This window comes from Xenopus tropicalis, chromosome 9 (genome assembly GCF_000004195.4).
Source record: "Xenopus tropicalis strain Nigerian chromosome 9, UCB_Xtro_10.0, whole genome shotgun sequence".
NCBI classification, from domain to species: domain Eukaryota; kingdom Metazoa; phylum Chordata; class Amphibia; order Anura; family Pipidae; genus Xenopus; species Xenopus tropicalis.
In genome coordinates this window covers 52,924,589-52,950,855 of record NC_030685.2, presented here as the reverse complement: position 1 = coordinate 52,950,855, position 26,267 = coordinate 52,924,589, and the positions used below count along the sequence as shown (strand labels likewise).

The 26,267-nt window shown below is 38.9% G+C and overlaps 2 protein-coding genes across 5 annotated transcripts in view; both read left to right on the top strand.

Annotated features, from left to right (window-relative positions):
• The window catches only part of LOC100495429 (aldehyde oxidase 1), a 46,721-nt gene extending 23,253 nt beyond the window's left edge, over window positions 1-23,468 (top strand). For 2 of the 3 annotated variants that reach the window (XM_012970229.2, XM_018097063.2), the window contains 15 exons: window positions 356-480; window positions 3,097-3,230; window positions 3,802-3,889; window positions 5,037-5,123; window positions 5,957-6,148; window positions 6,801-7,028; window positions 10,820-10,915; window positions 12,171-12,299; window positions 13,475-13,549; window positions 14,557-14,609; window positions 15,185-15,299; window positions 15,597-15,662; window positions 16,191-16,379; window positions 19,231-19,398; window positions 22,205-23,468. In XM_012970229.2, the coding sequence (XP_012825683.2) occupies window positions 356-480; window positions 3,097-3,230; window positions 3,802-3,889; window positions 5,037-5,123; window positions 5,957-6,148; window positions 6,801-7,028; window positions 10,820-10,915; window positions 12,171-12,299; window positions 13,475-13,549; window positions 14,557-14,609; window positions 15,185-15,299; window positions 15,597-15,662; window positions 16,191-16,379; window positions 19,231-19,398; window positions 22,205-22,255 (1,796 nt within the window). In that variant the 3' untranslated portion in view covers window positions 22,256-23,468. 3 annotated transcript variants of the gene reach the window in all.
• Window positions 23,469-24,340: 872 nt separating this feature from the next.
• Window positions 24,341-26,267, top strand: part of LOC100493336 (aldehyde oxidase 2) — a 46,546-nt gene continuing 44,619 nt past the window's right edge. The window contains exon 1 of one of the 2 annotated variants that reach the window (XM_031892938.1): window positions 24,341-24,634. The gene's annotated coding sequence lies outside the window, so the exon portion shown is untranslated. The remainder of the gene's footprint in view (window positions 24,635-26,267) is intronic. The other variant, XM_002937709.5, reaches the window with a different exon arrangement.

The following is a 26,267-nucleotide window of genomic DNA, read 5'->3' as shown; positions in this document are numbered from 1 at the left end:
ATGTAGACTGTTGAGTGCTAGGATAGTGTTAAATACACCTTTGTCATTTGCGTTTCTGACTTGGCTTGTTTAAACTTTTAACCCACACTGATGACAGAAGGTTAACAATGTTTCTTATGAATATGCATGTATACATTTAGCATTTCTGTGTAAATTCTACATATTTTACATGCCCTAGAATGGAACATACCTAATGTGTTATTCTGTCTCATCTCAACAACCTTATACTTTATGTAGATAACATTTGATGGTCATTGATAAAAGCAAGAAACAATCCCAAGCATAATAGCAATTATGTGTAGTTCTTATATTACATACATTTATTATAATACTGTTCATTTACTCTCACACACAGGTGAAATATACATTGGAGGACAGGAGCATTTCTACATGGAGACCCAGAGTATCCGTGTTTTGCCTAAGGGAGAGGACAAAGAGATGGATGTGTATGTGTCTACACAGGATCCAACATATATTCAGGTAAAAAGAAAGTCAACCATTGTAGTCACTTTTGTTGAACCCTCAGTGTACCTGCAACAGCAGTTTCTGGTTCTATAAGATCTTTCTTATTGTAGCATCTAACAGGTCATGTATGGCACATATGGTTATGTTCCTTTTTCTATTGTATATATTATAAAATTACTCTACATACCTATAGAATTCACCTTCTTGTACTGCTGTTGTTGGTATTAACTTAAAGTGTTGTGTTAGTGTGGTTAGGAAACACAGCAGGTTTTTCTAAAAATGTAAGAGAAAGTATACATTTGAGGTGTGTGATGTGGTCGCAGGGGGATTCCTTATGTAGACAGAGTAAATAATCCCTCTCAGTCGGCTAATTAAGAGGCAGCTGAGAGAGGAGCTGCCTGGAGAGGTAAAAGGTGTGTGCTCCAACAACTGGGGGCCTCTCAGTGTGAACTTCATTGGGGTTGGATCTTGACTCAGAGTAGGTCACTCTCAGAGCAGGGCACAGGGAAGGAAGGTTGTCTGACTGTGTTAGGAACTCCCAGAGGGGCTGGGGGTACCTCCTGCCACTGAGGAGCTGAGGGAGTCATGACCAGGTGTGTGAGAGCTGAGAAGAGTCAGCAAGGCTTAAGGGGAAGCCACAACGTCAAGGGTTAGTGAGAAGCCAGAGCGTTCATGTGTGTGAGAGTCACAGTGAATGTTTGTAACTGGGGATGGTGAGAAACCCAGAAAAGGTTCCAGAGTGTGGACGTTACCCTGGAAGGTGAGAGTCCCAGAAAGGGGACAGTTTTTGAACAAGTTTGATGAACTGTTTGTTGATGAACTGTGTTCCTGTGAGCTTTATGTTGGTAAGAATTAGTCCTAAATAAACCTGTGTTCTTGCCTTAAGAAGTGGTGTCCCTGTCTCTGTGCTCCAGATCCTCTGCTTACCTGCCTGCCATAACTAATTCCCCCCAAAAAATTACATGTACAGGCATTCAGCATGTCACAGATAATAATGGCAAGTTAATCCTTGCATATCCATTGCCTCTGTGATCAAAACGTGCTGCATTATTTGATCCAGTCGTATTTAAAATAGATAAGTGGTTGATTTAGCAACAGTAACTTTAGATAACAGTAATAAGTGTTACCACTTTGTAAAACTTTATTGAGGGTTTTAGATTTTTTTTTTTTTTTTTTAATTCCAGCACAGAATATAATTGTCCAAATCCTTTATAATGTGCATTAAATACACTTTCACTTTAGGGAGCAAGAATTAACATAGGAGATAGCGTTCATTGATGCTGCAAGGCCATGATAACCATTATCTCTCTACAGAACAGAATTACATTTGACTGTTTAAAGCAATTTAACACATTCTGCTTTTATAAATGAGTCATATTCCCCCTATATCTGATAACTGACTTGTTGTCAATAATGGCTGAAGTACCACTAGTATACAGTGTGCTAGAATTGTTAGATAAACTAGTTAGAAGGAGGCAATGTGCTATATAATCACTAGCAAACATATGAAGGCTAGACACAAACTGCTTGTTAATCAAGATTTAATAAGAAAGATTGAAAATACACAAACCCCTGCGGGATGTTGGGAAATGGCAAAAAAAACAATGGCCAGGTTCAGGCAATTGGTCAGGGCAGGCAGCAATCAAACAAGTCCATCAAACGGGCCAAAAGTCAGGGCAGGCAAACAGGAATCAAAGGGCCAAAACTGGGAAGTCAGAATAATGGGGGGAACAAGGGCAGGAACCAGCCTTCAAGGAAGTCAGGACAGGATAACGAACAGGATACTAAGCCAGGATTTTTAAGACAGGATTCTCAGGAACAGGAGTTTAGTTGGCTTGGACAAGCAGGAGAGCTAATGATCCAGCACTAGGGTATGGGGAGGCAGCCTTAAAGGAACAGTAACACCAAAAAATGAAAGAGCTTTCAAGTAATAAAAATATAATGCACTGTTGCCCTGCACTGGTAAAAGTTGTGTGTTTGCTACAGTAACACTACTATAATTTATATAATAAGCTGCCTTCATGGCTACACAGCAGCTTATTTATTTAAATTATAGTAGACTTTCTGAAGTAAACACACAACTTTTACCAGTGCAGGGCAGCAGCACATTATATTTTAGTTACTTTTATACACTTTCATTTTTTGGTGTTACTGTTCCTTTAAATAGCCCTTTAATTGGGCTATTGTCTGCAGCTGGATCATGGGTGTGGGCTAAGTAATACAGACAGGAGTTTAAGCAGGAGGAGCAGATGCCAGTATATAGCAGATCTAGACCAGGTAGTTTCTGACACAGTGGAATTATGTTAACACAGTAGTCTGAAATACCCTCAGACTTCTTCTGTATCCCTTACCTCTAACCAAGAAGAAGAGGCCTCTTTTTTTTTTTTTGATCAGGAGAAATGGCTTTGATTATGTCATATGGCACAATTTGCATGGATTTCTACTCAAGTGAAGTGTAATGACCTGTATAAACACTCAGTCTGTGGCTTTGTTACTTTGCATTATCACAAAAGTCAAAATCCTTATATTTTACAGCAAGGGGTACATTCTTCTTTTACCTTTCTCTTCTGTCTTTGAAAACAGTGTACTAGTCTTAAACAGAAGTCTTAAACCAGTTTCTTGCCTCTCCAGAATCTTATAGCTACAATACTGAACGTGCCATCAAACAGGATAACATGCCACGTGAAAAGGGTTGGAGGAGCTTTTGGAGGCAAAACCACAAAGACAGGAAATATTGCAGCAATTACTGCTGTAGCAGCAAACAAGTATGTCTTATTTAAATCTCATTCTAAAGTAACTGAGAATGATTACACTTCCAGTCATGCCACAGAGAGAGTAAGCAGTAGACAGAAATATGAAAATTGTTGTAAACAGTATTGAGCTCTGAGCATCTCCAGTGTCCTACTATTATAATTGGTTACAGCTAAAATCAATATCTACCAAGGAGAGTTATTAACATCAGGAATCAGTTATTCATAAAGGGGAAGCTTAACTCTATTGCACTGGCTGCTTGTTTAAGGTACCATTTTTCTAACCAACAGAATTCAGTGCTTCCATTAAGGACATGCTTAGTTCTGATCCATATAGTCAGTATAGCTGTGAGCATCTCCAGTGTCCTACTATCATAACTGGTTACAGCAAAAATGAATGTCTACCAAGGAGAGTTATTAACACCAGGAATCAGTAATTCATAAAGGGGAAGCTTAACTCTATTGCACTGGCTGCTTGTTTAAGGTACCATTTTTCTAAACAACAGGATTCAGTGCTTCCATTAAGGACATATAGTCAGTATAACTCTATCAAAAGGAACATTTTCAATAACAATATATATTTTAGGACACGGAGGGCTGTTCGGTGTGTTTTCGAGCGTGGTGATGATATGTTAATAACAGGAGGAAGACACCCCTTTCTTGGGAAATATAAAGTAAGTGCAAAAATTCAAATAAACATCTGGTTGATGTAGAGAACATGGCTGTCTTTAGAGATTTATCAGGGTTATGTAATATAAGGCACTAATTTTGCCCAGGAGCAGTAACCCTTAACAACCAATCAGCAGGCAGCATTTACTGGTCACATGAAAACATCTTATTGGTTGCTATGGGTTAGTGCTCCTGGGTGAAAACCTTTCATTACATATGGGGGTATGTATTAAGAGGTCCTGTGGTCAAATTCATTCGATCCTCTATTGTCTTAGCTTACTGCAGTTATTGTAGTTTGCCCTGGCATACCTTAATACACAATCCTGATACTGTTTCTGTATCACCTCTACAAAAAATGTTGTATGCAGATTCTACAGGCACATTTCTACCCTAAAAGACTTATTTTTCAGATAAATGTGACTCAGTCTGCCTAATGTTTCCCATGTTTTGTTTAGCAGCAGTGGCAGATGACTTAATGGATTTTGACTGAAGTGAAAACCCTCACACTGAGGGGGTGATTTATCAATGTTTGAGTTTGATTTTTTTTTCACGATTTCATGAACCAGGAATAAACCCATTTGCACAGAAACAATTGTCTAATTATTTATTAAAAGATCCAAATTTAAAAAGCATGAACAATGTTGGTTTTGTGGCATAGTAAATGTCGAAAGGTGAAATGGCGAATGAATTTCCATTTTCTTTACAAAAAAATTGTTTGTAGAATGTTAGTACATCTGCCCCTTAATGTTTAGTGATGCGTGAAATTTTCAGGAGGCATGGATTTGCGTCCAATTTTTGCGTTTCGCCACTGGCGTTTTTTCTCACGAAAAATTTGATGTGTGGCAAAAAATTGTCGTCAATTTTTTTTGACAAGCGTCATTTTTGCTGTAACACAAATTTTTGAGCGAAGCAAAATGGGACAGATTCACTCATCACTATTAATGTTCCTTATAAAACTGTTACCTGACATTTTTATCCTCTTTCCCATAATTTCATTAATTTTCTCCTTACAAAAAGTTATTGTAGATGAATGAATTATTTACAGCCATACAAGAATTTAAAATTCTTCTGTGCAGAAACAAATGAGTAAAAAAATAAAATATGGCCGTGCACAATTAAAAAAAAGTTTTGACAATATAACTTCTGTTTTAGGTGGGATTCATGAACGACGGGCATATTACAGCAGTGGATGTGGCTTACTTCAGTAATGCCGGGTGTACCCCGGATGACTCTGTTCTTGTAAGTGTAGAAAATTAGGTGGAGGACACAGTGACAGTATAAAGTGAAGTTGTATAATACAGCACATTTTAGTTTGCTATTTAAGGAAGAAACTTACCATCAAATATAATAACCATTGTTCTACATCAGGCAACAGTCAGTTCTATGTCATAACCTATATAGAGGTATGATACCCCACCACACAAAAAAAATACCCGAGGCAATTGTACTTGACATTGCACTCGCAGTAATGATCTGATTCTGCACTTGCAATAATAAATGACCCCCTATATAAGTGTTTGCTGATGATTAAATATACATTGGGGTCATTTATGACACTTTGGAAGAGGTTTAAAGAGATAATGACACCAGAAATTAAACCCTTTTTTACAACTGTCATAACACTGTCTTAGCATGCTCTTTATAACTTTGATACAAAAGGTATTTGTTCAATGCTTTTACATTACCTATCTGATTTATGAGGAGGCTGCCATATTTGTGCAGCAGGAGTCCGTTAACATTAAAAGCTATAACTGACAGACTGCTGAGAAGGGACATTCAGGTTGGCAAAACTTCAATTAACAGTTACTTACAAAAACAGCCCTATCAGGGAAAAATGATCAACATGACCTATAGGTAACTTTTTACATACATTCATATTTTGAAGAGTGGATATATAGTGTCAGTATCACTTTAAGTGAGAACAGTACTGCAAGTGTTTCTGTTGATTTAATCATTAATAACTCCCTTTCAGTACTGATACAGCTTAGAGCCCAAGCCAAGGCATTTTATAACATATATCAAAAGCACATCTTCAAGTATATTTTTTATCTGTCTTATGGTATTTTTTGCAGGTTGTTGAGATTGCACTGATGAACATGGATAGTGCTTACAGGCTGCCCAATGTGCGATGTACAGGGACTGCCTGCAAGACAAACCTCCCCTCAAACACTGCCTTCCGAGGATTTGGCTACCCACAGGCTGCCTTTGTCACAGAAACATGGATCAGTGAAGTGGCTATAAAGTGCAGAATTCCACCTGAAAAGGTAACTTCTATATAGGCTACAATCATCTATACACTTTGTATTAGAGTGGGGGTTATTTATCAGCGCTGGGCAAATTTTCCCATGGGCAGTAACCCATGGCAAATTGTTCTACCTGCAGCTGGCAATCACTGATTGGATGCTATGGGTTACTGCCCTTGGGCAAATCTGACACGATTTGATAAATTACCCCCATTGTATTTTTTTATGCATCTCACATAGACTCTGTATATGTGGAAAGCTTTCTCCTTTGGCTTCACTTAGGATCGACATTCACATTACCTTAACTTAACTTGTGCTTCTGAATGACATGCAAGATAAATGCAGCACTGCTGAACACAGGTAGAACCATATTCATTGGAGAGCCGCAGGTCCTTGGGCTCAATTCTAGAGTGAAAAGACCTACAGTACGTCCTCGGGTGCTCAGCACATGGCAGGATGCAGCTTGCATCTGTTTTTTGCACTTAGCACATGCCTGTGCATTGTAAATGACCTCTGCCCACCCAGTCCTGCTCCCTGGGCTGCCATTGATGGGAACAGTCTCTGGCTTGATGGGTTTTTGGGTGTTAGGGGGGCCTGGCCATGCTGCACTTACGTGATTAGCTGCGCAGTTACACCTGTATCTACTTCCAATCTCTCTTTCTGTGTCTTTAAGGTCAGGGAAATGAATCTGTATAAGGATATCAGCCAAACACATTTCAGGCAGGAAATACTAGCCAGGACTCTGGGAATGTGTTGGAATGAATGCATGGAGAAGTCTTCCTACAACAGCAGAAGACTGGCCATTGAGAATTTCAATAAAGACAATTATTGGAAGAAAAAGGGCCTTGCCATTATTCCTATGAAATTTCCTATTGGATCACTGGCAAAGTTCTTTGGACAGGTGAGTCTTTCACATTTGGCTATAAAGCTATTGACAATACAGGAATGAAACGTGCAGAATAAAACCTCTCTTTGTTTTTTGAAACATCACAAGGAATTTATTACAGCATAGTTTTTAATGGAAAGATATAGTACAGTGTATCCAGCCAGGGAGTAGGAGCGTTTTGGCCCCTTTCCGATGCTTTCTAATTCCTACCAGCTGTCCCTAATCATATTTGGCTCCAAATATGTACACTTGGGGCTTTCTAAAACAACAAAGCTTTTGAGCGAAGGAGTCATAGACTTTGGCACCCCTCCTGAAAGCTTCAGCCTCTCACTATATACATTAACTATTATACTTTTTACTTTTATTTTAACTGTCTCTTCTGTAAAAACAAAGAAGTAGCATGACTGTCTGCTGGATCTTCCCACCAAATAGAATATGTAGGCAACACTAATGTATGCAGCACCTGAATTTTTTAAATAGGGAATGGAATATTAAGGCTATTGTTTCTTGATTAGGGAGGCTTCCACACACGTAAGGCACTAACACACAGCAACATCCATTAACACACAACTGTGTTGTGTACTTGGGGACAAGCAGGCACTAGGATCATTACAAAGACTCTCTATATGTGGAAAGCCAGCTCCTCTGACTTCACTTATGCTCGACAGTCAGCTACCCTACAGGTTATAGAGAGCCCTTTAGTATAAGTGTTTCCTACCACACTGCTAAGCTGTGCAAATTGCAAAGTGGTGAGCCATGCAGAGGCTTTGGACTCTTAGCAAATAAGCCCTCTGGTGAAGATCAGGACTAGGATTTAAAATAGGCCAAACAGCCCCCAACAGCACTATAAATAGTCACTGTCTATGGCATCTTACAGCAGTCCCTCTGGCATTTGCCAGAACCCACAGATTACCAGTCCAGGTCTGCTTGGTGTTTTTGTACACTAAACTGAGGGTCAAGTCTGGTCACTGTTGTCACCCAGGGTAACCCTAGAATAAAGTCCATAGTGGGAGGAATCAAACATTGAATAAAAGCTTCAGTCTTGACTGCTTGACTGAGTCTAGCATCTTGCCTGCCAACAAACACATTGGACATTATTACTGAATTCCTCAGATGTTCATTGTGAGTGTTTGTTTGCTGAACAGAAAACTGCTACATCTGACCTCCCTTTAGCCAACAGGGTACAAGCCCCATTGATGTGATGGAACTTAAGAGCGCAGACAGATGGAGCCATCATTCGCTGCCATGTTTAAAATCCAGTCGCAGCGAATAATGACCCACCGCAAAAGTTGCGGCTACTAGTCTCGCATGGTACATTTCAAATGCTGCAACTTGTATACTCCTGCATGGAGATTAGTCGGCGCAATTAGCCGCTGCTACTGTGCTTGCAATGCCACAACCAATCTTCTTTTCTGCTAATTCACCACTATACATGCTCTGTGCTGCTTTCAGTTACTGAGCTTAGGACTGACGCACAATATATTGTATAAATAGAATATAAATATAACAGTAAAAGGCTGATTAGTAATTCAGGGCATCTGCATTAGAACTAAATAATTAGCCCTGTAGCATTAGCTTTTATGACAGACAAACCTTATTTTCTGCTAGATATTTGTGACAACCCCTAAACTCAGCTTCTCAGCAGCTACTCAGAGCACACTGAGCATGTTCACTGTCCCGGACAGTTCTAATAGTATACAAGATAGGGAGCTCCTGTGACTGTAAAGATCAATATCATTACTACTATAGAGATGCTGAAACTTTAAGCCAGTGCAGTCAGTTTATAATATAACATATGGCATTTCTAGTCATATTTATTTTTAGGGTTTAGTGCTCCTAAGGTTATTTGTGAGTTTGCGAAGTACAGGGGTGGGTAAGAGATGTCACTGCAGTTGATCATCTTGAGTTTATTTAAAAGTGCAAATTTAAGAATGGCTATAATAACAGATATTTCCTGATTAACAAATATTGCCCTCTACAGTAAATTCTGAATTCATATACCAAAGTATGTGGGCTAACTTATTTAATCTAAGGTCAATTTCTATAATCACTAAGAAATGTTATTGCACGTCTAAGGGCAGATTTAACAAAATGTGAATTTAGAGCTTAATACATAAAAACTCATCCATGTTCTGTTCATTCCTATGGGATTTTTAGAAGCATATTTATCAGTAGATGAAAGTTAGAACTCACCATACACTTCTAAAAATCCCATAGGAATATGAATAGAACATGGGTGAGTTTTTATGTATTACGCTCTAAATTCACATTTTGTTAAATCTGCCCCCTAGTGTATTGGCAGCTTGTGTCTATTATTGTGAGTACACTAGATCAGTTAAACTGACTTGATCCACTTAGTGACTTTCATTAAGGACCATGCATACATAGGGGCAGATTTACTAAAACACTAACTAACATTTCTAATTTTCTGATTTTTAATAAATTAACTTGTTTCTACACGTCTTACATTTGCTAAAAAGTCTGAACTGAAAAAGTCGCAGAATAGTCACGAAGATACACAATTTTTTTACTTGTCACATGAAAACTTTTTCGAATTGTCGCACACAAAAAAGAAGGATCTTCCAGAAAAAGGGAAGGGACATCTGTCATTGACTTCCACATGATCTTGACACGTTTTAGCTGGCGAATTGTCAGAGTCGGATTTTAGCTATTTGGACACATAGTAAATCTCAAAGTTGGGACTTTTTTTCCAATAGTGTTAGAATTATATTGTGTCTTTTTATTTTTAATACAATAGATCAGTGCTGTCCAACTTTTGTGGTGCCGAGGGATGGAATTTCTCTAGCATATATAGTGGAGTTTAGACCACTCCCCTTTTTTAAACCGCATCCACTTCAAACCACACCCATGTTATCTTAAGACCATGCCCACATTAATGGTGGTAGCACATTGCGGGGGTATCAACCATCATTCATATGTGAAAGAATTATATTATGTCATATTAAGACATACTCTTAAATCCATATGCCTCCTCCTCTCCTGTGGATAGCACAGCAAGCCCCAGCACATAATTACACACCTTAGGGACCATTTAATGGCTATTTCCAACTATTAACAAACTCTCAGAATACATACCTCCCACAGGCAGCATAGGGCAGACAGAGCATGGCACACACAGGCAGGGTAGGGCAGGCAGAGTATGGCACACACAGGCAGCATAGGGCAGGCAGAGTATGGCACACACAGGCAGCATAGGGCAGGTAGATTTTGGCACACATGGGCAGTACTCTACCTGCCCTATACTGCCTGTGTGTGCCATACTCTGTCTGCCCTATACTGCCTGTGCATGCCATACTCTGTCCTATGCTGCCAGTGTGTGCCATACTCTGCTTGCCCTATGCTGCCTGTATATGCCATACTCTGCCTGCCCTTAGCTGCCTGTGTGTGCCATACTCTGTCCTATGCTGCCAGTGTGTGGTGCCATACTCTGCCTGCCCTTAGCTGCCTGTGTGTGCCATACTCTGTCCTATGCTGCCAGTGTGTGGTGCCATACTTTGCCTGCCCTATGCTGCCTGTATGTGCCATACTCTGCCTGCCCTATGCTGCCTGTGTGTGCCATACTCTGCCTGCCCTATGCTGCCTGTGTGTGCCATACTCTGCCTGCCCTACCCTGCCTGTGTGTACCATACTCTGCCTGCCCTACCCTGCCTATGTGTGCCATGCTCTGTCTGCCCTACGCTGCAAATCCATGCCCGCCTGAAAAATTCGCTCATCACTAATGATAGATAGATAAACTGTTTAAATACATATAATGTATAACTTATATTTTTATCATTTGTTTACAGGCTGCTGCTCTTGTCCACATCTATTTGGATGGATCAGTGTTGGTGACCCATGGTGGAATAGAGATGGGGCAAGGAGTTCATACAAAGATTATGCAGGTATTTCTATAACACTTCTATAAACGCTTATAACCTGCATTTTATTTGTGTTTAATTAACACAGATCTTTAATGTAGAAAATAGGGGTATGCTAAACTAGATATGCTTAGCAGAATATAGACTTCAATTTATATTCCTTGGGGCCCGGGAGTGCCTTCAACTCCATGACAGGTTATTCCTCCAGAAGCTTTAGGTATTCCACAAAGATTAGACCATTGCCTGTATGTTATGTGAGTGCTGTAGTGTTACAGGTATTGTACTATGCTGCGGTAAGTTCTGTGCTGCCTGATTGATAGATCTGATTTTGGCTATAAAAAAGGTATTCTAGCTATATTTGTCCTAAGAGTAAAAGGGGAAATGCACGCGAAAATTCATTTTAATATGATATAGAAATTGATGCTGCAAGACATTTTCTTCTTTTGTTGCCACAGTCTAACCTGAAAATTAAAATGCTGTGTGGGTCAATGTGCAATGCAAACAGAACACAGGCTGCAATTGAATTAATTATGTTTTAATTCAGGCCCTTTTAAACCGTGCTCTGTTCATAGCTCAGAGAAACTGCAGAGCGAGCTTGTAATTTACAAATAACTTACAAATAACAAGATTAAACATCATCCAGTGCAGTTAGGCATTAGCTGGAAGAAAGGTACATGTATCATAGCCCCAGCTTGTGTTTATACTCTATAATGTAAAAAGTTACCAGATGCTTCTAATGTTTTTCCTACCCAAAACAACATCGGACCAGCTCTCTTTCTTTACCTATTTACTATTTTAACTACAGTTGGAATGTGACCAGCAGGTGGCACTGTTGTGATAAAATTAATTCATATTAACAGTATTTATCCCTTATTAATATAATTAAATCTTGAAAAAAAAAATAGCAACAGTAAGTTGTAAAAGTGCTTAGAATAGCACTCTCATCAATTTTATATTCACTTATTTTAAAGGGTTACTTATCCAGGTAATACAGAAATTATCCATTTAGATTGTAAGCTCTACGGGGCAAGGGACCTCCTTCCTCTTGTGTCCTCGACTCTTAACATTGCAGCTGTATTTATCTTGTATTTATTGTTATACTTTGTATTTATCTATTATTATCTTATTAACCCCCTGTTTGTATTAATGTATTCTTCTGTACAGCGCTGCGTACATAAGTAGCGCTTTATAAATAAATATATACATACATACAAATGGAACTTGGGTAGGAAGGGGTGACTTTTTCTAGCATTGCTATATTTTTTATACTTTCCAACAGATTGCCAGTCGTGAGTTGGGCATCCCTCTATCATACATCCATATTTGTGAGACCAACACAAGTTCTGTTCCAAACACTCAGGTCTCTGGAGGCTCCCTAGGGACAGATGTCAATGGCATGGCAGTGAAGGTAATTAGTAGCAACAATATGAATTTTCACAAAAACAGAGATGTAACAAAATGTTTCCAACGTGTCTCATTCTACCTATCCATGATATTCTAATTTAATCCACAATGTTTTAAATATTATCTCCATGCTGGCTTCTCCTGCTATATTTGTCAGTGACCTTTAAAGGAGAAGTAAAGGTAAAAACTAAGTAAGCTTTATCAAAAAGGTCTATGTAAATAACCATAAGCACTCACAGAGAGTCCTCTATCACAAGAAACACAGGATTTCTTCTTTTGTGTAATCTGAGCTATAAGGGCTAGAGCTATACAGCAGGAAGCTATGAAGACCAAGCTAAAATGGCAGCTGCAATCTTAAGCAAACAGAGAAAGCTTCTAGGGCTCTTTACTCGGGTATGGTAATGCTTTCTGCAGAATAAATATAGCGTTCTAGGTGTCACTAATGTGGTGAATCTATTGGCAGTAAAATGCCAAAATGACTTTCCTTCTCCTTTAAGACTCTGCCTGCTGTCTACACTGTATTTTTCTCACCTTAAGGGTATTTTAGAAATTTTATTATCGCTTATTAGAGGGTTTTTGCCTTTTCCTCCACAGCTTTACCCACAATATATTTAGTTGCACATATGGATTGTGAAATAGTGGATAAATTAATCCTCTAAAATGCCTTCATCAGATTATGGTTTCAATCAGCCATTTGTTTCTGATATGAGTACTTTTAATTAACTCATAGCCATATTAATTACCCTAGATCTTCTTTACCTTCCTACTTCCTTTTTATCAATTACCCCACCTAATACCTCCTTAAGTCAGGTGTCTGTTCCAGAGTAGCAAAGGGAATATGTATAGATGCTAGTACAGGTACCTTCTGCTTGTGATTGTAAATGATCTCTTGTGTGTACAATACCATATTTACTATTGTTACTATTATTATGCTCTTTCTCATTTTCTTCATACAATAGAATTTGGTGTAATCCTAATACAGGTATACAACGCATTATCTAGAAAGCTTGGGACCAAGGGTATTTTAGATAAGGGGACTTTCCGTAATTTGGACCCATACCTTACGTCTACTAAAAAATCAATAAAACATTAATTAAACCCAATAGGATTGTTTTGCATGCAGTAAGTATTGCTTAGTGTGCTATAATAATCTACCGATACTTGCTTTTATTTCTACAGAATGCATGTGAAATCCTTATGCAACGCCTTCTGCCAATTAGAAGTAAGAACCCTAAAAGTTCCTGGAAGGAATGGGTAAGTATTCCCTACAGATCCTTCACTTGGCAGCAATCCATTTCACAGTTTAGCTGTATCCCTGCCTCGCTAGCTTTCTAAAACTTTTCATTTAGAGCATGCTCAGTTCCGATAATGTTATATATTGTGCTTTATGCTATATATGACATTAGCCATTATATATTTATCCAATGTGGAGAACAGGATTCCTTTTATCTTTTATCTTAACAACTCTCTAACCACCCAAGAATTGATCTCTGTATATTTATGATCAAGGGGATTTATCAGTGTTCCAATTCAAATCTTTTCCACAATTCAAGTTTTTTTTTGTTACACTAAAAGTTCGAATTATTGTTAAAAAAACTTTAACGCCCAATATTTATAAAGTGCAAATAACCAAAAAACTGAAATGTAAAACTAACATCCAACAGCTTGCGAGTTTATGTCGACATCAACTAAGCCATATTTTCAATTCAAGATTTTCAAGTTTTTTCGGTTTTTGAGAGTTTGTAAACACACAAATTAGAGGTATTTTAGTTTTATTTTGCCATTCAGAAAACAAGTGAAAAATACTGATATCACCTTCATATACCCCCACATTTATGTGTAGGAATTTGGGCAAATGTAAGAAAAATCATACACTTTGTTCCAGGTTTAGTGATTTATAGCAACCAACCAGCTGGTCGCTTGTTTAAAGACAGATTATGATATTGACTCATATGGGTTACTAGGCCTGGTGAAAAGTTTACATCTTCAAATACATTGCCTTCCTTAGTATTTATTAATATTGCCCATAAGAATCAATGTAAAATATACTCTGACTTACATTTCAATCACACTTTATAAACAACATGCTTTGTTTGATTTTTACTTAAGGAATAAAAAAGAGATATTTTTGAGTTGTATGAATTAATACAAAATCAATACAAAATCAACTTTTAAAATATTTAAAATTGGCTTCAGTTCTAACTATATTTTTCTTCTTTGCTTTTTTTTTACAAGTACTACTCTTTTTTTCTGTTTTAAAGGTAACTGAAGCCTATATGCAGTCAGTCAGCCTCTCAGCTACAGGATTCTGCAGGTCTGTTTAACAAAGGAATGGCATGATTATTATGTTAACATAGTGAATAATTCAAAAATGCTTGATTCTCAAATGATGATGATGATGATGAAAAGTGAAAGTGGCCACAGCATACTAACACAATTTTGACATTTCTGTTGTGCTGTATTCATGACATAATATTCTTAGGTGTGGCACTTTTTGGTTCTAAATGCCCCATTTTCAGTGCTGCACTTCCTGAGCTTCTAGACCCCAGTAACCACAGTGCTCCAGAAGTCGGACTGCTACGCTCTTGTATCTGTAGGATAATACTGCAGAGCTCTTAGAATTATTGCCTTGAGCTCATATATTATTGTTTTCATAACACAATTTTTTAATGTGCTTTGTGTTATGTGGTATTGCAAAGGATGTGACCTGTGTTTGAAAAGTTTAGAAATTTGTGCTTCTAAATTGATTTTGTAAAGGTAAGTTCCCAGTGTGAATTCACTTCTGTAAAACGCTTTAATGTTCTAGTGGCATTAGGGAATGTTTCCCACGTGAAAGTGCGCAATGGCCAGTTATATTTATATGTACATAACAGTATATTCTTCCTGCAGGTCCTTTGACAGAGAATTAAACTGGGAGACCGGAGAGGGCAACCCAGTTCACTACTGTGTGTATGGAGTTGCTTGCTCTGAGGTAGAAATTGACTGTCTCACTGGAGATCACAAGGTACAGACAGATGTGAAGGTGTTGTTATCTATAGAACATTAATTATTACCCATCATATGATTGCCTCAGACATAATACTATTCTTTAAATTCTTTATAATTGCTTTTAAATTCTAAGCATTCCTGTGCCATCACCTTGATATTTCCTAAAACGATTATGACCAACTACTGTACCTTTATCAGGTACCAGTCCCTACTGCCCCTTACCAAATGTTGTGCTTGGGCTTATCTTGGGCAGTCAAAATACCACCTACGCCAACTTATTTCTTCTCATGTTATTTTGCCCATGCCTTAACAGAACCTCAGGACAGACATCGTTATAGATTTTGGTTGCAGCATCAACCCAGCTGTGGATATTGGACAGGTACAGTATCTTTGCACTGAATATAAATAATTAGGAAGCCCTATTTGTAAAAGCTGGATCTACGTACTCTGCTTCATACTCAATGTTGCCCTTTTAAGTTGATGTTCTGATGCTCTGATTGGATACAGATGGTACTAGCCAGGTGAACATTGTAAACCACTTCACAGTTTGCTACATTTGCACCCATGTTGGATGTATAACACAGGAAAGAAATGAATCTTTCTTTTGATATAACCCTCTAAATTATATGCATAGATACAGACAGAATTTTTTTAGTTACATTGAGTCTCTGCCTCTGTTGTCTTTAATTTTGGTGGCTGAGGCGCAGGGATAGTAACTTGCTAAGGCCTGGCCACAAACACTGAGAAGATCTTTGACAAAGTAGTGATAGCAAGTAATATAAATTGCTTAATGTTCTCCATAGAGAAGCAAAAATGCTATAGATTATTTTGCTTCCCAAATATTATGTTTTTATACACATTACTTATTGGGGTATTTTTGTCGCTGTTTTTGCTTTTTTGCTCTTAGATTGAAGGTGCATTTGTGCAAGGTCTTGGACTATTTACGATTGAAGAACTCAAGTTTTCTCCAAACGGAGTGCTCTATACCCGTGGCCCAGCTCAATATAAGATCCCTTCTGTCCGTGATATCCCTGAACAATTTAATGTGTCACTGCTTTCCAATGTTCCCAACAGCTGCGCCATATACTCTTCAAAGGTAAACTTAACAGATATACATTTCCCCCTGATGTGGTTGAACACTCAGCACCTATGATTAAGAACGTCTGCTAGCTCTTTAAATGATAAGTATTGCTTTGCATTTAGGTCCCAGTACCCTTATTCTTTTACAAAGGTGCACATTTTACTGGCCATGCACCAGCTTACTGAAAGTTCTTATTCTGCATATGAAAACTTTACATATTAACAGTGGGATTTGGTTCTCAGGCAGTACTGGGGTCACAGTGTTCATGACTTTCACCTGGGCTGCAGAGCACTTATCATTTACAAAAATGCACTAATTTACTGAAAGCTGCTTTTCTGTATATGAGAACTTTGTAGATACATTTTAAGATTTGATACCTATGCAGCATTACCAGTAAATGGAATGACACTCATTTTACCTAATGTGCACCAATAAATAGAAGGATAAATAATATTTACAATATATAAACTGTGCAGGCAATCTACAGGATAGAGTATTGATGCAATACCATATAACTTGGACTGCTACACATATTGGATTTGAAGATCTTGTAGTCACCATTTTCATCAATACAATTACTATATAATGTCACTGTTGTAGCAATACAGATATATCATTAATGTTAAGGCTTGATATGATATATAAGTTGTTTAACTTTTGTCATTAGTGAGCTCCCCCACCCCTTGATTACCAATGTCTTAGTTTTATGGGTTAGGTTTTTAACTTTACCTTATTGTTAGTTAATAAACATTGTCTTATATGTGATTGGTAGTGATCTTTATATTGCCACCTGCAGGTTATATCCATTTATTTTTCTTTTCTATGCTTCCATTCATAAATGAGCCCTTTTAGGTTAGTCAATAAACAAGAGGGGGTATATTTATTATAGTGTGTAAGTCATCAACTAGAAGTTAGAAAACTAAAACAAAAGGTTGCTAATTGGTTGATGTTGACTTACACACTATAATGAACAACTAATAAATATACCCCAAAGTGTACAGTGATGGAAACCCACAAGGCCTCTCCAGGTGGTCAGCCAGGGCCTGTAATCCTCAGGGGGCCTGGTGTTATTAGGTGGAAGAGTTGGGCGGGACATTGGCAGAACAAGAGTGGAGTGTAGGTAAAGCAAAAGTGATACACAGAAGGCCGGGCAGAAAACAGCCTAGGCCCTCAAAAGATTAAAGTATGCTATTTACCATGCTGTGTAAAATTATTTATGCCTGAAAAACTCAGAAAAAGAGGTATAAAATTAGTGAAAGCTGTGTATTTTCTTTTTAGCAGCTGTAGGGACAAAAAGGGGTTACACAGCTTACTGCTTATTTAGGGAGCACTTCTTCACTGGGTCCCTCTGCTTTCTTAACCTCACACCAAATTAAAAAATCTGGTGAAAAGTTCAGGGCAGTATCAGTAGGTGCAGGCCAGCCCTGCCCGTATTCTGCCCAATGGCAAGTGGTAAGTACATGGCCACCGATTTCTGTGCACTGAAATAGAACCAGAGGCCTGTGGAAGTGTAGGGAACCATAGGGTTAACATGCCCCTATGGCTTTAAACCCTACTGCTTCCTAGTCTGTGCTGTTACTGGGCAAATACCCATGTATCAGTTTATAGTTTTGCATATGTTTCTTATTGGTTAAAAGGGAGATCACTCCCTTGGCACTCTGATATAGTGCTTAGCAGGGGGTGGGTCTTCCTCTTTGGCTGCATCTGCTGACCCAGGTGGAAGTTCCACTGAGCCTGGGATCAACAGGGCCCCATTAAAGCCTTCTACCCTAGAGTCTGCATCTAGCTCTAGTGAAGTATGGGGCAGGGACCCCGTGAAAGAGGAGTAGTAAGTATTAGGATAATTTATAAAGAGCACTCTCTAGGAAAATGAGATTAGTTAGAAAGAGCAGTTTCTGGCTCCAGCCAGGAGAAATTAGCTGGAAGTATTCTCCCGTACAAGCAGTGTTGCCTTAGAGCAGAACACAGTTAAGACGCAGGTATCAGGTCAGTTCCTATCCCTGATCCATAGTCGGCTGTGAGGGATCCTTGGCTGCTAAGGGACACCCTGAGGATACAGATACTGGGCCAGGCTGCTTTCCACAGGGAGACTATGCTGGTTGGTGGTCCTTTCTACTTCCCCACCCTCGGCGAGGTGGGCAATACGGGTGGACACCATATTTTTCTACCTTCTGTGCAATTACCTGATATCTCCTCTATGTGAGTATTGCTATAACCCTGCGGATCATTGTCTTGGACAATAAACTTACGTTCTGGTTTACCATAAAAGAACCTTCTAATGACCATTCTTTTGTTTACTTGCACACAGCCTAAGTGAGTTGTAGTTGCACTACACCCAAAGGATATTTCCACTTAGCGAAAGCCCATCTGATGTGTAGAGTCCTATGTACTCCATGCTCTAAAGCCATTCTAGCTGATGTTGCCTGTTTTACAGCCAAATAGGGGTTACAGCAGTTTGTTGGGGAAGGAGGCCAGTGTGCAATGTGCAAAAAATGGTGCATTGAGCACTTTTTATACTTTGCACACTGCCTGCCTATTGGTAACCAGGCCCTACTTTGTTTAGAAATAAGTGTTGCATTTTTTTGTTACCTGTAATTATCAGTATAATGTACTTATCAGTACATAAAATTTTTACAGTGTTCTGTATATACAATTATTAAGTTTAAGTTGTAATTCCCTTTGAAAAATGCATTTACCATAGAAATGGCAGCACATTTAAATCAGCTAGCACAGCAAATAAGTCCAATCAATTTATTACCACAAGTTAAACGGACAATATACAGCGGGTGGAGATCAGATGTTTTCGCAATGTATACGTTTTTTACAATTACTGTGCCAAATGTTATATTAATATATCTTTCCACAGGGAGTTGGAGAGCCAGCTCTGTTTTTGGGGTCCTCAATCTATTTTGCTATAAAAGATGCAGTGTTATCAGCCCGAAGAGAAAGAGGGATGTCTGAGCTCTTTACGCTAAACAGTCCAGCAACTCCAGAGAAGATAAGAATGGCTTGTGGTGACCAGTTCACAGATATGGTATATCATCATTGTCCAGCTTATTCTTTTATAGGTTTTAACATAAATTATTGGTATGATTAAAGGGACAGTATACCCACTTGTTCAACATAACTTCAATGAATAGTGTTTGCCTTAAAAACACTTTTTGCCTCAAACAGCCCCTCTGCTCATGATTAAGGTCTTGTTTGTCTGCAGTGGCTCTGAGTGCTGCCCATCATAAATAGTCACAAATAGTCCAGGGGAAATTTTGGGGTCAGGCTCGATTTGAGTAAGTATTTATTCAAATCCATGAGTGGCTTAATCATTATGGGTGAGAATCTTTTATCCCTAGTGGAGAATCCTATAGGCAGACGAGCATATGAATACAACAGAAGGGAGAGGGTTGTTTTCACGGGGTAAATTACTTCTGGTTAACAAAGCTTATTGTGGAAGCAAAACACTTATTTGTAACTGCTTTATAATAAGAAAATATGTGTATTATTGTTAATGTAAAGAACAGACAGAATGTATTGTCAGTAAAAATTAAGCTGCTGCTTAAGATATAACGTTTATTTTCTAGGGACAATTACATTTTAGCTTTAAAGGAACAGTAACTATAAAAACAAATAATTACTTTAAAGTAATATAATGTAAATAGAATGTACTGTTGCCCTGCACTGGTAACATTGGTGTATATGCTACAGAAACACTACTATAGTTTATATAAACAAAGCTGCTGTGTAGCCGCAGGGGGAGCCCTTCAGTCTGAAAAAAGGGGTAACGGCACAGGTTACATATCATATTGCATATAAGATGTGTAGAATAGAATATAGGATTCTGCAGAACTTCTCTGTTACCTGCTATGTGTACTGTGCCTTTTCTCCTTTTTTATAGCTTGAATGGCTGCCCCCATGGCTACACAGCAGCTTTGTTTATATAAACAATAGTAGTGTTTCTGTAGCAAACACACATATTTTCCTAGTGCAAGGCAATAGTACAGTGATGTCCAACTGGCGGCCCGCGGGCCGCATGCGGCCCACGACCCCCCTCTGTGTGGCCCCCCACCTGTCTGGCTGCTTTGATGGCTTACTCTTGTGTAAGCTTTTAATGGTATCAGTACTGAGATTAACTGCCCCCCCTGCATGGTTCTCACCTCAGATTCAGGCTGTAATCAGGCTGTATTGTTTAAATATGTAATCCCCTGTGTTGTTCACACCTTTTAATCTCTGCATTGTTCCCCCCCTGCAGTGTTCACACCTCAGGCTCAGGCTGTAATCACCCACATTGTTCCCCTGTTCACACCTCAGGAGCAGTAGAAACCCATAAATAATCCCTGCACACTACAAAAAGAACATATACTGAGGTGGTACTGAAATTAAAAAGTTTTTTAATATATAGTTATTGTGCAGACTGTAGGAGCAGTGCCAGCATTGTGTCACTGTAGGCTGCCTGTGTGTGCCATACACACAGGCATCATAGGGCAAGCAGAGTATGGCACACACAGGCAGAGTATGGCACACACAGGCAGAGTATGGCACACACAGGCAGAGTATGGCACACACAGGCAGAGTATGGCACACACTAGCCAAGAATGGCAAACACAGTGAAAGTATGGCACACGCAGGCAGGGTAGGGAAGGCAGAGTATGGCACACACAGGCAGGGTAGGGCAGGCAGAGTATGGCACACAGGCAGGGTAGGGAAGGCAGAGTATGGCACACACAGGCAGGGTAGGGAAGGCAGAGTATGGCACACACAGGCAGGGTAGGGAAGGCAGAGTATGGCACACACAGGCAGGGTAGGGAAGGCAGAGTATGGCACACACAGGCAGGGTAGGGCAGGCAGAGTATGGCAGGTTTTTGCTGTACTACAACCATTAATATGGGTATGGTCATGTGATAACATGGGTGTGGTTTCAAGTGGGTGCGGTTTCAAAAAGGGGAGTGGTCAAAACTGGCTTCCATTATCGGCCCTCCACCACGTAGGTCAGAAAAATTCCGGCCCTCGGTACAACAGAAGTTGGACAGCACTGCAATAGTACATTATATACTTAATTACTTTAAAACACTTTCATTTGTGGCGTTACAGTCCCTTTAAGATGCAAAGTAATTATATGTAAAGCGGGCCACACATGGCCAATTTGTTTGGGTAATTTGACCGGTTTTGACCACACTGCCTGATTGTCTGGACATGTATAGCAGGTTGGAGTCCAGTTTTAACAACCCTTTGCTTTCAAATTACAGATGATCTGTCAGGGTTGCAAATTTCATGTGCCAAGGCACCATGTCAGCAGGCAGTACAAAAAGAGCTACTGGAAGTAGTAGAAACACACAACAAATGAGGAGTGGAATTATTAGAAGCAGAAAAAATAAATCATTTTTATTAAACCTGATGACCATTTTACTAATGTTTCCACATGTTTGTTGCCTGCTAGTTACTTAAAAGTGCACCTGATTGGGCACATTTTAGTAAGTGGCTCACAGTGTACTACCATGAACCAGACAGTAATTACAGGACTTAATTTGCTGAAACCCAGTTGCCCTAGCTGTGCTGGGGTATAAAGTGCATTTGTAACACTATTTAAGAAATGCAACATCATCCATCAGTACACACATACATCAATACACACCAATGTGGCACAGGTCATGGGACTCATTTAAACCAGCTGAATCTTGGCAAGGAGGTTTATAAATCTTTATGCTAAATTATAGTTCTAGCAGTCTATTTTCTGTTAGCTGTTTATGTATTGAAATATCATGCCATATGTGTCCAGATCCAGTAATGCCTAATAATCTACATTATTTTAATCATGGTGACCTGAATATATTTCTTAATCTTCCTTACAGATTCCACAGAATGTCCCTGGCTCTTATGTGCCCTGGGCTGTCAATGTGTAATTGGAACTTATACAGTATGGCAATGCCACCAGCAAAGTGCAACCTTGCTCACTATTAACTCAGTGCATATGATAACATGCTCTCTGTCTATTTACACCTGCTAAAATATTTCATATGGTTTAATAGTGTATTAATGTTAACAAGCTTAAGTTTTTGTAAGTCAACATATTCTTCATATTATAAATGGTAATTATCAATTTACTCTGTAATCTGTGCAGTTATGCAGAGCCTCTTCCATCTATATAAACCATTTTTGCTCTGCAACCAAGGAAATACGGCTCACTTTTAATTTAGGGCATATAGGAATTTAATATTCAATATCAATAATTTTGATTGATTCACAAAGAGATCCGCCATTACTTAGAGGTATTTTACACTACAGACAGACCTCAGGTCAACTGTGAAATCCTAGTATGTTACCCACATACAGTTCCACTGCAATGGAACACACATTATTTAAAATTGGAGACACTCATTTTCCACACTAAACTAGAATCATAAATCACAAATCATTTTATTTCTAAATGGGAAAATTATTTAATGTAATCAAAGAATATAAGTCTCATTTATGACCACAATCTCAGAGTGGAAAAATGGAAGTAAAATCATCCGTATACTGATGCTGTTCATAAAAGGTACTTGTACCCAAGCATGCTCCTCGCACTTCCATGTACTTGCACTAAGCACCAGTGTGGATACTCAGCCTGCTTTGATAAATAGTGAACAAGTGCACCTACTGATTGCCCAGTATTACCACCGCCCTGGACGTGGCACTAATTTCAGGGTTCTATCAACAGTTATATCAATAATCAACAGACTGGGTCCAAGAAAATTGCATGCTGATGCCACAAGCACAGGCATGCCAGAAATAATACAATCCTCACTGTGATAATGCTATAGTCTGTATTTAGAGTTTGGAAATAACACAGCATCTTAAGAATGTGTTATATTGCAGGTAACAGCACCCATAGCATCAACAGTATATTATGTAATGCTGCATATGTTACAATTGTTTTTAGGTATGGACTAAATCCAGAATGAGGTCCCAGAATTATTTGCAAGATATTGATTCCCCAGTATCCCTAGCCTTTGACTGCATTAAATATACATTTGTATATACTTATTTTGATCAGATCAGTATTCTCATTATTTTCCACATCTTGAAATGTACCCTGTTAGCACTGGAATAAATGGTTTATGGACTGATGTCTGATGTCGTGTCAAGCAAAACTTTTACAGCACATCTTACAACGCTCTACAAATAAATGGCAAAACATATTTTCTTGCTACAAAATAGGTTTGGTGATCACAGAATTACTTTTGTTTAAAAAAATCTGTAATTATGGTACTTCTTATGCATATATACATCTTGTATATAAGTGGTCAAAACAGATTTTTCTTTGCATATAATACATTGCACAAATTTTGTTTCCACAAAATACAGTTTCTTTTATGCAGTACTTTGTAAAGGGCGCCCTATACTGGCTTCCCTTCCCAGTTCTCTGCAGCAGGTATTTGCATACACCAGCCCATTCATCATTTCTGAAGGCTAATGACAGGTATGGGCTTTCGTAGCAAACAGTTCACTTTAGGGTAAGGCCATACAAGGAGAAAAATAACACTTTGTTCCCACAACTATCCGATGCTTCAAGGGAGTTAACCATTAATGTTGCCAAATTATTATTTTATAATAAAAACAAGCATACTTTTTATGATTGAGGTTCACACATATATAAGAATCATGTTTAATTTGTTGTAAAATTTGATGTCAATATATGTGATTCTCAATTATATAATTCCTGCTTGTTTCTAATAAGAAATGGGCAGTCGTAGAGAGAGAGAGAGAGAGAGAGAGAGACAGCTCATTGTGCCAATATTGTAGCCCCCAAAAAATTATTAAATCATTAAAATCATCGTCTTAATATACTCAAATTCTAAAGTGTTAAGTGACATGGTCAGGAATGCAAACCCAACACCCAACCCCTGAAACACAGTGAGCCAAGCCTGGATATGTGTATCTCCTTTGTTTAAGGCACATGGAGTGATGTAAAGGGAGGGATAAACATAATCACTAGATGTGGAAGTTCTAGTCAGACCAGATTATAGAGCACAGACATGTTTTATGAGGCAGACTTCCAGTTTTGCCAAGGATCTGGGAATGAAGCAGGAGTGAGACAAGTGAGCAGGGGCAAAGCTGCTGAATTTACTCATCCAGGTGATTGTTGCTCAGACAAGGAAGTAGGAAAAGTCAGCAGTGACGTACTAGTGGGTGTGAATCCCAACAAGGAGGAAGAATACAGCCTGGAGAAGAGCTGAAATTGACATTAATGAAGCCGACCCAGTGAATGTGCTTTTGCTGCTCTGGATCTGAAAAAAAAGGTATGAGACCTTCTCACGGTGTTAAAGTGTTGGATTACAACAGATAGAGCTATCATGTTGCTATAGAGCAATGGCTACCCACAGATGCTGGGACTGGGACAGTCTAGGCTTTGCTGACAGAAGCTCCTTCTGTAAGACATTTACTGAACTGAATTTAAATTAATTTCCCTTTTTTACTTCTACTGTATATAAATTATATGATGCAAGTTCTTTATTTATTGTAATGGTTTAAGTGCATTCTACCCTTCCCTCTGTATATCAGATTTCTGCTCTAGAGCTGCAGTGTCTTTGTATCATGTGAACAAGGAAAGTTGCTGCTCTCTGTTTGGCAACTGTGCTTACAAAGCGCAATCTGTACATATACACATATAATAGCACTGTTGAAGTGAAAGTATTCCAGATATGATAGTGTTTATTAAAAGGATTAGGTCTGTATGAGATGCAAGAAAAGACTTAAGTGAATACACATATAAATTGTATGGGGAAACCTGTTTAGATACGATGACAGACACTTGTCAAGTGCCAGTTTAGGAACTGGTTTTCAGGGGAATTAATGTATGTTACTAAATGCATAAGGTTTGGATTTTGCGCTCTCTGCACTAGCGATGCGCCCCCCTCTGCTCCAACGCTAAAATTGTAAGTATGGAGCAGGAGAGAGGGGGCGGCATCAGGAGGCAGCAGTCCCAGGATCCCCACTGGTAGAGCGTAGTAGTGCATATAACTTATACTGCAAACTGTAATGTGAAAGCCGATCAGAGAAACTTAAATGGTTACTTGTGTATATCTGTCAGTCTGTTTTAGTAAAACTATTGGGAAGGCAAGACTTTCAAGCATTTTCAAGTGTCAAGTCTTTTTATAAGTAATACAATTTATGGACATGTTCAGCTACATCAATTTTGCAGGATGACATATCTAAGGAACCAAATGATAGCCCTGGTATATTTCAGCCCATGAAATCCCATGAAGACTTGGGTCAACCCCTCTGTGTTTGGGGCAAACAGAATTTTAGACTAGGGGGCTCATTTACTGATGATTGATTTTTTTATTTTAAACTCGATTTGGATTTTTTTGAAAAAAGTCGCAGAGAAAATGCTGCAACTTTTCCAAGATTTACTATGCATCTAAACAGCAAAGATCAGACAATTCGCCAGATTAAACGTGCCGAGTTGTAGTGCTACATGTAGTGCTGGTGTAGTGAAGTCAATGGCAAAGTTCCCTTCACTTTCCTTGAAGTTCTTTTTTCACTTGATTTTGTCTGAAAATCCTGACTTTTTCTAATTGTCTTAGGCTGATGCCACACGCGGCGTAGGGCTGATTTTTTCGGCAAGCGGAAAAACGCTTGCCGAAAATTCAGCCCTACGCCTGCTACTTGTGCCTGCACCCGAATGAATGGGATACGCTCGGGTGCAGGCACATGTAGCCGATATACGCACGAAAACGCGAGACTTTGCATTCTCACGCGTTTTCATGCGTATATCGGCTACATGTGCCTGCACCCGAGCGTATCCCATTCATTCGGGTGCAGGCACAAGTAGCAGGCGTAGGGCTGATTTTTCGGCAAGCGTTTTTCCGCTTGCCGAAAAAATCAGCCCTACGCCTGGTGTGGCATCAGCCTTAGCAACAATTCAATAAA